Genomic DNA, 12,752 nt, shown 5'->3' on the forward strand with positions numbered 1-12,752 from the left:
CGCTACACCCAGAGCCTGGAGCACCCCAGGGCACGGCTGGCACCGGGATGGGATCTGGGGGGGTCCCACCAGCCCCTTCTCCTGCTGCTTTTCTGCCTTTTCCCCCCCGTTCTCCTTCCCGGCTCCATAAATAGCAGCGGGAGCCGCTTCCATCTGCCCTGCCCGCGCGGCCGCCTGCTCCGAGCCAAGCAGATGGTGGAAAACAATCCTGCCCGCTGGCATTCCCCCCGGATCCCGGCCCCCCCCGGCCCGCCCGGCCCCTCGGCTGCTGCCAGAGGTGTCCGTGGGGGAGCATCCCTCGGACTTCCCTGGGCAGGGGGACGTGGATCCCTGCGGGGCAACTCCCGGGGACAGGCAGCATCCAGGGATAAATAGAACCCAGGATAAGCAGCATCCAGGGAAAAGGAGCATCCAGGGATAAATAGAACCCAGGATAAGCAGCATCCAGGGACAGGCAGCACACGGGACAGGCAGCATCCAGGGATTAGAAGCACACAGGGACAGGGAGCATACAGGGACAGGCAGCATCCAGGGATATGCAGCATCCAGGGAAAAGCAGCGCCCAGGCACAGGCTGCACCCAGGTTTTGGGCGGGAGTGGGACCCCCACGATGGAGTCTTTGCATTCCAGGTGCCTCCTCCCTGGCCGTGCCGAGGCGTCGCCCACCCGACGTGCCGGCATCCGGCTGCGGTGGGTTCCGATCCCGGCGGGATGGGGAGGGAGAGGGGCTGGGATTTGGCTGCTGATTTGGCAAAAGCCCCCCGACCGCCCCCTCCCTTCGTCCCCCCCCGGGGGCCTCGTGTCCCCTTTGATCTCTCGAGCGGCCGCATCCAGTGAAAGGGCGAAAAAATGCCTCGCCGGGGCCAAAGCGGGTTGTAAAAGGGAAATGTTGTCCCGGGTTTGGCCCCATAAACGCCGCCTGTTCCATTACAGCATCCGCCGGAGCCGCGGGTGGGAGGGGGCGCGGGGGGAGGGACCCACGAAACCCACCGCGAGCCCTGGGGGGGGACAGACAGACGTCAGCCGGACGGACACCCCCTGCCCCTCGCCCTGGTTGGGGTCACCCGGCTCCTGCACTGGGCACATCCCTGTGCCGGGGGGGGCCCCTGGGGCTGGATGGGGCCCCCCCCCCTCCCCGGCTGCCACGTCCCCCGGCCGCGGGGAGCTGGCACGGGGCCCCCCGAGGCTCCGCCAGCCCGGCTGAACCCGCCCCAAGGCAAACAGGAGCCGCCGGGACGGTGCTACCGAACAGGGGCAGGGTCTGGCAAGGGGGGGGGACCGCACCGAGGAGGGAGAGGGACACACGTGTCTGCCCCCCCCCCCACCCCACCGAGAAGCCCAGCAGCCAGGCGGGTGTACACACGACTCTATATTTCGTAATAAATAATGTACAAACCTGCCCTCCGTGCCGCGGGGTCACCAAGGGTGCCGGGGGTGGGGCTGGCACCGCGGCTGAAGGGCTGGCACCACAGGGAGGGCATCTTACCCACATTATCCCGGCGTTTTCCCCCCCTCCAAGCCCCCCGATTCCTTGTGGGATGCAGGGATTCGATGGGCGCTCCCAGCTCCCGGCACCCTCAGCCCTGGGAGCTCCGCGGGGCGGGGACCCCCTTCCCATCCCAGCCCCGTCCCCTCTTTGCTTCCACCCCCTCTTTTATTCCTTTTATTTAAATACCCCGCGGGGCCGCGGCCCCGCTGTCCCAGGGCTGAGCACCAAGAGCTGCCCCGCGCAGGGCCGGGCCGGGGGCAGGGGCAGCACCGGAGGGGGCTGGCGAGGCCGGCGGGGGGGCCCGCTGACACCCCCCTCCCCAGGTCCCGGGGACCGCCCTGGGAGGGTCCCGCTCCGCGTGTCCCCGGTGCATCCCCCCTCCCACACCCCCGGTCGTTATAAATGAGCGCGGGTAAAAAGCGACGGGGAAAGGGAGGGCCGAGCTGAGCCGGGGAGGGGGCGCGGGGGACCCAGGGGCGCTCAGGGCCGGCCCCGGATCCGACCCGGCCTCCGCGGGCTGCTGGGGGTCCGGGGGGCGGGCGTGGGGCCCGGGGCCCGGGCGCCGGAGGCGAAGTCCATCACCTCGGGGGGGGGCGCGGCGCAGTTCGCCGGTCCCCATCTCCCGCCGGATCTCGGCCAGCGCCTCGGCCGGGGCCGTCAGCAGGCGCTGGAAGAAGCTCTCCCGGCCCGGCGGCCGCTCCTGGCAGGCGAAGGTGACGGCCGTGCCCGCGCCCGCCCTCATCTCCCGCGAGAAGCCGTCGGAGGTGCCGTCGAAGCAGCGGCCGATGGCGATCTCCTTGGCCAGGCGCGGGTTCTGGTCCGTCACCGTGTAGATGCCGTAGTTGTGGCCCAGCGGGTCCAGCGGGGCCAGCATGGCGAAGGCGCCGGTGTGGTTGTTGTCGGCCAGCGGCGGGTGCCGGCTCAGGTACTCGCTCAGGAGGTTGTTGACGGCCGTGCGGCGGCAGCTGCCCTGCGGCACCACGGACACCAGGGTGCGGTCGGCCAGGCTCTGGTCGAAGAGCATCCCGCTGCACTTGAACTCCACGCAGGCCGCCGAGGTGCCGTCCAGCGCCGCGTCCCGCACGCTGCGCGCGTCCCGCAGCCCGTAGAGCTGCCCCCGCGTGCGGGGGTGGGTGCCCCCCGCGTTCCGAGACCTCACCATGTACTCCTGCGGCCCCTCGATCCGCACCTTGATGTAGCAGGCCCTGAACTCCTGGGGGTTGGGCCACCACGACAGGTAGTCCCCGGTCCAGGAGGTCAGGTCGCTCTCCCTGAAGGGCACCACGTTGTACTCGTACCTGTCCACCTCCACGCGGTAGAAGCGCAGGTGGTTGGCGCTGGCGGGCGCCCGCTCGCACTCCTCCAGGCTGCGGTACGAGTAGATGGGGCCGTTGCTCTCGTCGACGTTGTTGGGGTCGGGCTTGGCCACGTTGATCTGGAAGGCCGTCTTCTTCAGGTCGGGGTCGTCGTGGTCCGAGCGGCGGTAGCCCAGCTTGCCCAGGTAGGGCTGGGACACCCCGACGGCGCCGGGGTTGAGCTTGGGGCTGGAGGCCACGGCTTCCAGCTCCTCCCCGCCCAGCGTGGCGGTGACGTAGGCCGAGTAGGCGTCGGGGCGCTGGCCGTCGCAGAAGGCGGGCAGGCAGGCGCCGTTGGGGCCCGTCACCACGCTGTCGAAGCGGCCCCAGGCGCGGGGGTTGCTGGGGTAGCCGGGCTGGGGCTCCAGGTTGATGAGGCTGATGACCACCCCTTCCAGCTGCTCGTAGGCGTTGAACTTCTCGTTGCTGTAGGCCCTGACCTTGACGAAGCAGCGGCGATCCTCCGGCACGTCCAGGTTGAAGAGGCGCCGCTCCCGGATCTCCAGGTTCCCCACCAGGAAGGTCCTCTCCTCCCTCCTCCGCCGGCTGCCCGCGGCCGGGCGGAGGATCCCCTCCTCCTCCCACAGGCCGGTCTCGGGGTTCAAGGACCACAATTTCATCTTCTGCAGGTGCTCCGGCATCCAGACCTGCCCCGTGTCCATCCGCACCTGCACCGGCCCCGTCTGCAGCGCCGCGCCGCTCTCCCCCTCCCGGAAATCCACGGAGAACATGCCGTAGGTGCGCAGGGGGACGATCTCGCCCTCGGCGTCGGCGAAGCTGAGGTCGCTGGAGGCGGCGCTGGCCGTCGCCACGTCCCTGGGGTCCAGGAAGGTGACGCTGGCTCTGACCGTGCCGTTGAAAACCTCCCCGGAGGGGCGCAGGAAGGCGCCGGCGGGAAGGACGAGCTCCCCGATGGGCTCCCGGCCGCTCGCCTCCCCCAGCGGGATGGCGTTGCCCCGGCTGCTGTCCAGGTCCACCGGCTCCTTCTTCCGCAGCACCTTCACCTCGTGGTAGACGCTTCCCCCGCGGGGGTCGAAGGGCAGGACCTTGACGGCATCCAGGAACCGCTGCTGCCGGTCCACGAAACGAGCCACCAGGCGCCGCGTGTCCGGCGGCACCTCGATGGTGAAGGAGCCCTTGTAGCCGGTGAATCCCACCTTCCTGCCGCCCAGGAAGATCTGCCCGAAGCGCAGGGGCTCCCCGGTGTCGGCCGCCGTCACCCGGCCCTGCACCAGCACGCGGGGCTGGGCGCAGGGCCCGCAGCCGCACTCGGCCACCACCTTGACGGGCAGCAGGGAGCCGGCGCAGGGGATCTCCCGCAGCTCCATCCTGCGCACCCCGCAGCAGTGCCCCGGGGCCCCCCCGCAGCCCGAGGGGTCGCCGGGGCCGCCGGCGCACGGGGAGGGCGGGCACCGGCCCACGTTGTAGTGGCGGGAGCCGGCGGCGTCCTGGGGGCACTCGCTGGGCAGCTCCACCAGGCTCGGCTCCGGCTCCGAGCGGCAGCTCTGCTGGCCCTGGGCTGGGGGCACGGAGGGGTCGGGGTCAGCGGGGTCAGGGGGGTCAGGATGATGTTCCCCACCCGGGGGGGATGCCGTGGCTGGTGAGGCCCACCCCGTTCTCACCCAGCACGGTGAGCTGTGCCGGCACCGAGCGGATGGCGCCCGCCTCGGAGCTGGCCTTGCAGTGGTAGGTGCCCGCCTGCTCCGGCGCCAGCCCCCGCAGTGCCAGGCGGCCGCCCGGCTGCTGCCCCTTCCTCTCCAGCAGCGTCCCGTTGTGGTACCTGCGGGCACGGGGACGGGCTCAGCGGGGATGCGCCCGGCGCTGCCCTCCCACGCCGCCCCCCCCGTCCCGCCTCACCAGTAGTACTTCTTGGGCACGGGGGTGCCCGAGGCCTTGCAGCAGAAGGTCACGTCCTGCCCGGCCTCCCGGACCTGCGCCCTGGGGTGCAGCACCATGTAGGGCTTCTCTGCGAGGTGGAACGAGCCATGGGCACCCCTGGATCGCCTCCCGCACCCTTTGGGGTGACCCCCCGAGGGGTGCATTGCCCCCCACCCACCCCACCATGCTCACCCAGCCGCCGCAGCCTCAGGAGCACCGGGCCGGAGCTGTTGGAGGTGATGGGTGCCAGCGCCGGGGCGAAGCCCTCGTGGTGGGCGCTGATGTTGGCGCTGCCCTGGCACAGCCCCGCGGTGACAGTGAAGCGCCCGTGGGCGTCACTGCGTCCTAGCAGCGCCAGCGGGGAGCCCTCCAGGTAGATCCTGGCGTCCGGCAGCGCCGCCCCGGCGCCGGTGACGACGGTGCCCTGCAGCGTGTGCTCGGGGCAGGCTGCGGGGGCACGGAGCTCAGACCCCCGGGGCCGGCGGGCACCGGGGAGGGGGTCCCCCCATGTCCCCGAGGGTGGTACCTGGGCAGGGCGAGGGGGGACATTTCTGCACCTCGGTGGGGCGGCCGGGACACGGCGTCTTCTTGGAGCCCTCGCAGCTCCGGCGCCGGACGCGTGTCCCGGCGCTACCGCAGCTGTGAGAACAGGGGCCCCAGGAGCCCCACTCCGTCCAGGCAGGCTCTGCGGGGGGGACACCGCATGGGAATCGGGCAGCACGGGCCCCTCAGCACCTGGCCTGGGGGGGTCATGAAGCACGGAGGGTCCCCAAACAGGGGGGCAACCCCGGCTCACGTCTCCACGGGACCCCTCATGCCAGCAGAGCCGGAGGTGGGTGTCACCAGGGGACGAGCAGCACCCGGGGGGCAGGTGGGTGCCGGTGGGGGGGTTTTGGGGTCCCTACCTGGGCAGGGCCCGGCGCTGCAGGGCCGGCGCTCCACGGCCTTGCCCTTGCACTTGACCTCCTTGAGCGCGGCTGCGGGGCGGGCGCTGAGGCAGCGGCGGGCGCGGGTCTGGGTGCCACTGCTGCCGCAGGCGCGGCGCGAGCAGGGGCTCCACGAGGACCAGTGGGACCAGTAGATGTGCTCTGGGGAGGGGCACGGGCCTTAACTGGGGACCCGCCGGCGGCACCCGAGGGGTGGCCGCTCCGAGGGGACCCACAGCTCCCACCGGGATGGGGAGCAGGGGGGTGATGAGCAAGGGGAGGGCACAGTGACGGGTGCGGACCCCCCGCGAGGTGCCAGTGGGGTCTGGGGTGGTGGGACGCATGTGGGATGCAAGGGGGACTCACCCAGCGGGCAGAGGAAGCGGATGTGGTAGTTGGAGCAGGTCTTGCCCGGGGGCTGCTCCTTGTTGATGCAGCGGAAGCCCCTCTTGGGGCTGGCGTGCACCACCTCGCCCACCTCCTCGGGCAGCTCCCACTCGGTGGTCCGGGCCTGGATGGCCACGGGCCGCTCGCAGACGCGGCCCCGGTAGTAGAAGCGAATGGCCTCCAGGCTCTCGTGGTCCCCGTCCCCCCCGGGGTGGTCGATGTTGAACCAGGACGTCCACTCGGCGCCTTTACCTGGGAATGGAGCCGGCCCTGAGTGCCCCCCGCCCCCCTGGGCACCCCGGGGTGACAGCCAGGGACATCCTGGGGACGCGGGAATGTTGGGGAGCAGAAGGAAGTTTGGGGGTTCCGTGGGGTGGGTGGCACAGGGTGGACGTTGCCTCGTGTGGCACTGTGGGGACACGGTGTCTGCTGGGGGCTCAGGGACAGCCAAACCTGCCGTGTCCAGGTCCAGCTCTGCCGGGTCGGGGGCAGCTTTCCAGGGCTTTCCCGCCGTTCCGCTCTTCCCGGGCTCCGAGTCGTTCTCCAGGGGCTCTGGGGGATGCAAAGGGTGGGAGAACCCCCAGAGCAGGGCACCCCATTCCAGGGGCACACAGAGGGTCCCTGGCTGAGCCACGGGCACCAAATCAAAGCCGTGACCCAGTGGGAAAGGGGACCCTGAGCCCCCCAGGCCCCCATGGTCATGCGGGAAGGGGGTTTGGGGTGGGATTTATCAGTTCCACTGTCCAGGGTGGCCAAGGAGGGGCCACAGCCTCCTGGCAGCCAGGGATGAACCCAGGGGTGTTCATGGAAAATGCTGCCTGGGATCTCCTGGCTGTCCCAGGATGAACTTGTCCCGGAGGGGGGATGTGGGGCAAGGACATGACCCCAGGTGCCCACACACCACCCACCAGGGCACGAACCCGGTGTCACACCGAGCCAGTTGGGCCTTCCTGGGGCTCAGCCCTGTGGTGCCAGAGCCAGCAGGGCTGGGGGGGACACAGCGTGGGACATGTCCCCACCCCTCCATCCAGTGCCACGACCCAGGGGAGGACAAAACCCCCTGAGCGTCCCCGATGTGTCAGATGCCACAGGGACCATCCAGCTGTGACCATCCAGCTGTGACCATCCAGCTGTGACCATCCCAGCTGTCACCACGACCCTGGCACACGCCTGGCCCCGGCACACATCACATCATCACCCCCGGCACACACCACCACCCCCGGCACACCTCCGGCCAGCACTCAGCCCCATCCCCATCCCCACCCTGCCCCTCTCCTCGGCCCCCAGCCCCCGACATCGTGGTCCCCGTGCCACGGCCGGGTGGCAGAGCCGCCCTTACCTGTGGCCCCGGCCCCGTGCAGGGCAGCGAGCGCCAGCAGTGCCAGCGCCAGCTCCCCCATGGCTGCTCCGGCCGGCACTGGGAGCGGGAACGGCTCCGCGGGGCTTTATAGGAGAGGCCTGTCCCCCTCGCTCCTGGCACACGGGGCCGGAGCCGTGTCCAAGTGGGAAGCGGGAAGGAGCCCTCCCCGAGCCGGCCGTGCCGCCGCTCCAGCCCGGGAAACTTGAGGGCTTGTTTTTGCAAAGCTGCTAAAATTGGATGCACTTGGGAATGCGGAGGGAGGGAAGGGGAAGAGGCGAGAGCGAGCCCGGCCTCGGCGCTGCCGCGGTCGGGGATGAGCCGGGGGTGCCAGCGCTGCCCTGGCACCGCTGCCGGAGGATGGGGGGGGTCTCGGTGCTCGGTGGGCGCTGCCCCGGCACCGCTGCCGAGCCCAGGGTGGGGCTGGCACCGGGCACGGCTCCCCACTGCCCCTCCGGCGTTTCGGGATGCAAAACACCCCTTGTGACGGGGGCTGGCGGCGTGGGGACCCCCCCGCCCCCCGGCCCCGGGTCACCCCCAGCCCCCTCCCTCGGCCCGGCCGGCGGAAATCCCGGCGCATTCCCTGCATTCCCCGGAGCTCCGGCTGCGCGGAGCCCCCCGAGGGGGAGGCAGCTCCAGGGGCTGCGCTGGGGTCACGAACACTCTCCCTGCTGGGGCGGGGGGGGAACAGTCCCCAGCGGTGTCTCGTCACTGGTGATGAACACCCCGTGGAGGGGGGGGGGCTGCTCCAGCGACCCTTTCCCGGTGTTTTCCGGGAGATTCAGGCTACGGGGGGATGTGGCAGCACCAGGGACCCCACAGCCACCCACGGGGCCCCCACAGCTGCCCGTGTCCCCACAGGGGAGGTCACACCAGGTCCATGCCCAGGAACAGCTCCCAGGGGACACACGGGGGGGGGGCCGAGTGTGGAACCGAGTCCCGGCACAATCCCCCGACCCCAACCCGGGATGGCCCTGACCCCACACAGACCCTGAGGAGGAGCCACCAAGCACTTTATTTGGAGGGGCTCACAGGGCCACCACGCACTCGGTGCCGGGGTACTCGGGGGGGTTGAGCTCGAACTTCTTCTGGACGTCGTAGGGCAGGAACCGCCCGGCCACGAAGTGCTGGCGGCCCAGGAAGCGCCGGGCACACTCCTTGGGGGCCGCCAGGGACACCAGGACGTCGGGGCTGATCCCGCCGCTGCCCCCGGACTCCGCGTCCCACCCTGCGGGCACACGGAGAGGGGGTGACCACAGGGGCACGTCCCACCCTGTGGGGACACAGAGAGGGCTGGGGGGCACCCCAGGGGTCACTTCCCACCCTGTGGGGACACAGAGAGGGCTCGGGGAGACCTCAGGGGTCACTTCCCACCCTGTGGGGACAGGGAAAAGGGGTGACCCCAGGGGACCTGCCCTATCCCCACCCACACAGGGAGGAGGTGGCCCCAGGGGAAACGTCCCACCCTGAGAAGAATAAATAGGGAGAGGGGCTCAGGGGTGACCCCAGGGGACACATCCCACCCTGTGGGGACGGGGAGAAGGGGTGACCCCAGGGGACGGGCCCACACAGTGGAGACACAGAGAGGGGGATCAAGCCCGACACGTCCCACCCTGTGGAAACACAGAGAGAGGTTCAGGGAGCGACCTCCCCCCAAAAACACCTCCCACCCTGTGGGGACACAGAGAGGGGCTCAGGGGTGACCCCAGGGGTCGAGGCGCTGTCGGGGGGGGGGGGGGAGGGCACGGGGAGGACGGGGAGCGTGTTGCCCCCGCGGCACCGCCCCCGGCCTGGCTCCACGCGGGGTTTTTCTTGGTGGGGATTCACCAGCGGCCGTGCCAAGGGCTCCTGTTTGCTCCCGCGGCGTGGGGGGGGGGGGCCCCCCCCCGGGGGGGGGGGGGGGGGGTGATGACAATTCCAGGCCTGGCCACCAGACGCCCGGGTGTTTTCAAATTACATCATGTCTCAGTTCGGGGAGTTTGTTATTTACCGTGGATGCCCCGAACGCATCGAGCGGATCCGCCTCGCCCCGCGGGACGCTGCCAGGCTTGGGGGGGGACAGCGGGGGGGTCCCCGGGGATGTCCCCACCCTGGGAGGGCACTTCGGGTGCTCGGGCACTGCGGTGACACCGCGGGGAACAACCGGGGGGGGGGTGGTGGTGAGGAATGCGAGGAGCGGCGGGTCGGGGGTCCCATCCCGAGCCCGGGGAGGGGGCTGAGCACCGGCTGAGCACCTGAGGGCACATCCAGGCTGACGATGGGGATGCGGATGTGCTTGAGGGTGGCCAGGATGGCGGCGCAGGGCTCCCTCCCCTCGCCCGCCTCCGCCTCGGCTCCCAGCACGGCGTCCACCACGGCGTTGTAGGCGTCGTTGATCAGCTGCACCTTTTGGGGACGGGGGTGGGGTGGGACACACACGGGGGAGGGTCCCCGGGTCACCCCCCACCCAGGGACCGGCCCCGGCCCACGCGGGGATCCCGTTTTCCTGCAGGACTGGACTCACCCAGCGGCTACGGCCAAGAAAATCCCCCCCCCCGAGGTGAGGAAGGAGGGAGGGAGGGAGGGAGGGAGGGGGGGCGCGGGGCAGAGCCCGGCACGCCGAGACGCGCGGCCGCGGCCAGGGCAGCGATTTTTGGGTCAAATTCCTCCCGCCCCAGCCCGGAGCCTTCCAAAAACAACAGAGCCGGTGGCTGGCGGGGCCGCGGCAGCCGCCGCTGGATTTCATGGCATCCCCGGGCTCCCAGCAGAGCCGGGACCGGGCGGGGGGGATGAAGGGGAGGGAAAAAGGAGGAATAAACTCGGTGCTGTCGGGCTGGGAGTGCGGGGGCTGGGGGGGCTGTGAGGGGCTGGGGGCCTGGGAGGACTGAGGGGGCTGGGGGGGTCTCACCTCGGTGGGCAGGTAGGAGAGGAAGGGGATGTCCATCTTCTCACACTGTGTCGTGAAATCCCGGTACAGGGGGTCCGGGGAGCGCTTGGGGTAGAAGATGGTGGGCTCGTAGTCCTGCGGGAGGAGGGGAGGGGTCGGGCTCGGGGTCCGGCATCGCTCAGGGATGAAGGGGAGGAGGAGGAGGAGGAGGAGGAGGAGGGGAGGGAGGTACCCACAAAGCTGCGGAGGTGCCGGGCACACACCAGCCCGATGGCCCCGTTCTGCGCCGGCCCGCACACCACCAGCACCGTGGGCTGCTTCCGGGGCAGCGAGGGCAGCGGGAACGCCTGGAGGAGACGGGGATGGCCGGTCACCACCTCCCCGTGTCACCGTGCCACCCCCAAACCGCACCCGGGCACAGGGAGGGGGCAGGGGCGTCGGGGAAGGAGGGGGAAGGGGACCCACGCGGTGGGAGTGGGATGGGGATGGTGCCCGGGGTGGGATGGAGGTGGCACATGGAGCAGGGTGGGGACGGGGAATGCTGCCCAGGGCGGGACAGGGCATGGGGTGGGATGGTGACAATCCCCAGGGTGGGATGGGGGTGGCACACGCGGCAGGACGGGGATGGGATCCATGGCAGGACAGGGATTGGATGGGGGGTGGCATCAGTGGCAGGACTTGGGTGGCACCTGGGGTGGGGCAGGACAAGGGTCCGTAGCGGGATGAGGATGATGCCCAGGATGGGATGAGGATGGTGCCAGTGGTGGGATGAGGATGGTGCCTGCAGCAGGATGAAGATGATGCCCACAGTGGGATGAAGATGATGCCCACGGTGGGATGAAGATGATGCCCACGGTGGGATCAGGAGGATGCCCATGATGGGATCAGCAGGATGCCCACGGTGGGATGTGGAGGATGCCCACGGTGGGATCAGCAGGATGCCCACGGTGGGATCAGCAGGATGCCCACAGTGGGATCAGGAGGATGCCCACGGAGGGCTGAGGACACTGCCCAGGCCGGGCCGGTGCCCGCGGGCCCGGGGGCTCCCCGCCAGCTGCAGGGAGGCGGCTCCGTGCTCCACATACCAGGAGCCTGCCCGGGGACGCTGTTTATCCATTGACGGATTTTTTCCTGCTCACGGAGCCTGGCTCCGGGTCCCGTCCCCCCGCCAGCGCCCGGAGCTCCCGGCCCGTGTGAGCCCGGCCCCGGCCCTGCCCCGGCGCCGGCCGCGCTGCCAGCGCCTCCCGGGGACGTGCCCGAGGGGACAATGCCCGGGGAACACCGGCTTGGGGGGGGGATGCCGGGGCTGGGCGTTCTCCCTGAGGAAGAGGAGGATGCTCGGCCCCACGGGGAGGATGCTCAGTCCCCGCGGGGCCGGGGATGCTGCGGCCCCGGGGGCAGCCCCGGGGGCGGCCCCGAGAGGCTCCAGCACCAAAATATTTCTCCTCCTCCTCGGGCAACCCGGCTGCCCTTGGAGAAGGGAAGGGCAGAGCCACCTCCGACGGAAAAGCTGAGGCAGCGGGCGCGGAGCTCACAAAGCTGCCCTTGATGCTGCCCCTCGGCGCTGCCCGGCTGCCTCCTCCCCCTCCTCCTCCTCCTTCTCTTCCTCCTCCTCACATCCAGCACGAGCACCCGGCGACCCCAGCGAGGGAGGATCACCAGGACATGGGGACCCCCAGAGACCCCCCCTCACCTGACACCCCAGGACGGGCTGAGCATCCCCCCTTTCCACGGGCTGTGTGACTGAGCCCAATTCCCAGGGCGGATAGTGAATGGGGGGGGTTGAGGGATGCAAAGAAACCCACCCAGGGAGAGGCTGGAGCCCTGGCACGGCCGTGGCATCGCTGCCCACCGGGCTGTGCCACCAGCACTGCTGGCCCTTGTCCCCACAGCTCGGTCCGGAGTGGGAGGGAGACACAGCCGGGGTGGGACAACACAGGGGGGCAGGAGGAGGGTGGGAGAGCAGCTGGCAGCAACTCCCCCGGCCCTGGTGTGGTGTCCCCAGCCCCAGTGTGGTGTCCCCAGCCCCAGTGTGGTGTCCTCACCCCAGTGTGGTGTCCCCAGCCCTGTGTGATGTCCCCAGCCCCCCCGGCCACCTCACCTTGGTGACAGCCACGGCACAGGCGTGTCCCCAGATCTCGATGAGCTGCTGCCTCCCAAACCGATAATCCTCCAGCAGCTCCTTCTCGATGGCCTCGGCCTCTGCCTTGCTGGGGAGGGGGAGAGGGCACCAGTGAGCACGGGGGGGACAGGGGTGCCCCCCACCACCCACGGGAAGGATTTGGGACACCGCTCCATCCCCAGGGCGCTGGGCTGGGGGTCTCGGGGCACTGAGTGAGCGGGCTGGGGGCTCGTAGGGCTCGGGGTGGGCACGGCCCGTGGCTCGGGGAGGGGGACAGGCTCGGCTGGCACGTTTGGGGGCCCAACCCCGCGGGCGGGGGGGCTGGATCCGTGCGAGGCACGGCCCTGGCAGCGCCCCCGGGCTCGTGGGGCT

At 70.7% G+C, this 12,752-nt stretch overlaps 2 protein-coding genes across 2 annotated transcripts in view; both read right to left on the minus strand.

Moving 5' to 3' along the window:
• Positions 1 to 1,969: 1,969 nt before the first annotated feature.
• LOC113963042 (cartilage intermediate layer protein 2-like) lies at positions 1,970 to 7,435 on the minus strand. The gene is given in 10 exon segments (XM_027673831.1): positions 1,970 to 2,081; positions 2,083 to 4,363; positions 4,467 to 4,624; positions 4,702 to 4,810; positions 4,915 to 5,169; positions 5,249 to 5,407; positions 5,628 to 5,810; positions 6,015 to 6,287; positions 6,489 to 6,587; positions 7,375 to 7,435. Coding segments are annotated over 10 exon segments (3,690 nt in total).
• A 951-nt stretch (positions 7,436 to 8,386) lies between these two features.
• LOC113963043 (yjeF N-terminal domain-containing protein 3-like) overlaps positions 8,387 to 12,752 on the minus strand; it is a 9,498-nt gene continuing 5,132 nt past the window's right edge. The window contains exons 2-6 of the mRNA XM_027673832.1: positions 12,360 to 12,750; positions 10,495 to 10,605; positions 10,280 to 10,393; positions 9,627 to 9,777; positions 8,387 to 8,620 (exon numbers count right to left, since the gene is read on the minus strand). Coding sequence (XP_027529633.1) covers positions 8,421 to 8,620; positions 9,627 to 9,777; positions 10,280 to 10,393; positions 10,495 to 10,605; positions 12,360 to 12,750 — 967 coding nt within the window. The 3' untranslated portion in view covers positions 8,387 to 8,420. The remainder of the gene's footprint in view (positions 8,621 to 9,626; positions 9,778 to 10,279; positions 10,394 to 10,494; positions 10,606 to 12,359; positions 12,751 to 12,752) is intronic.

This window comes from Neopelma chrysocephalum, unplaced genomic scaffold, assembly GCF_003984885.1.
Source record: "Neopelma chrysocephalum unplaced genomic scaffold, ASM398488v2 Primary Assembly neopelma1_187693, whole genome shotgun sequence".
NCBI classification, from domain to species: domain Eukaryota; kingdom Metazoa; phylum Chordata; class Aves; order Passeriformes; family Pipridae; genus Neopelma; species Neopelma chrysocephalum.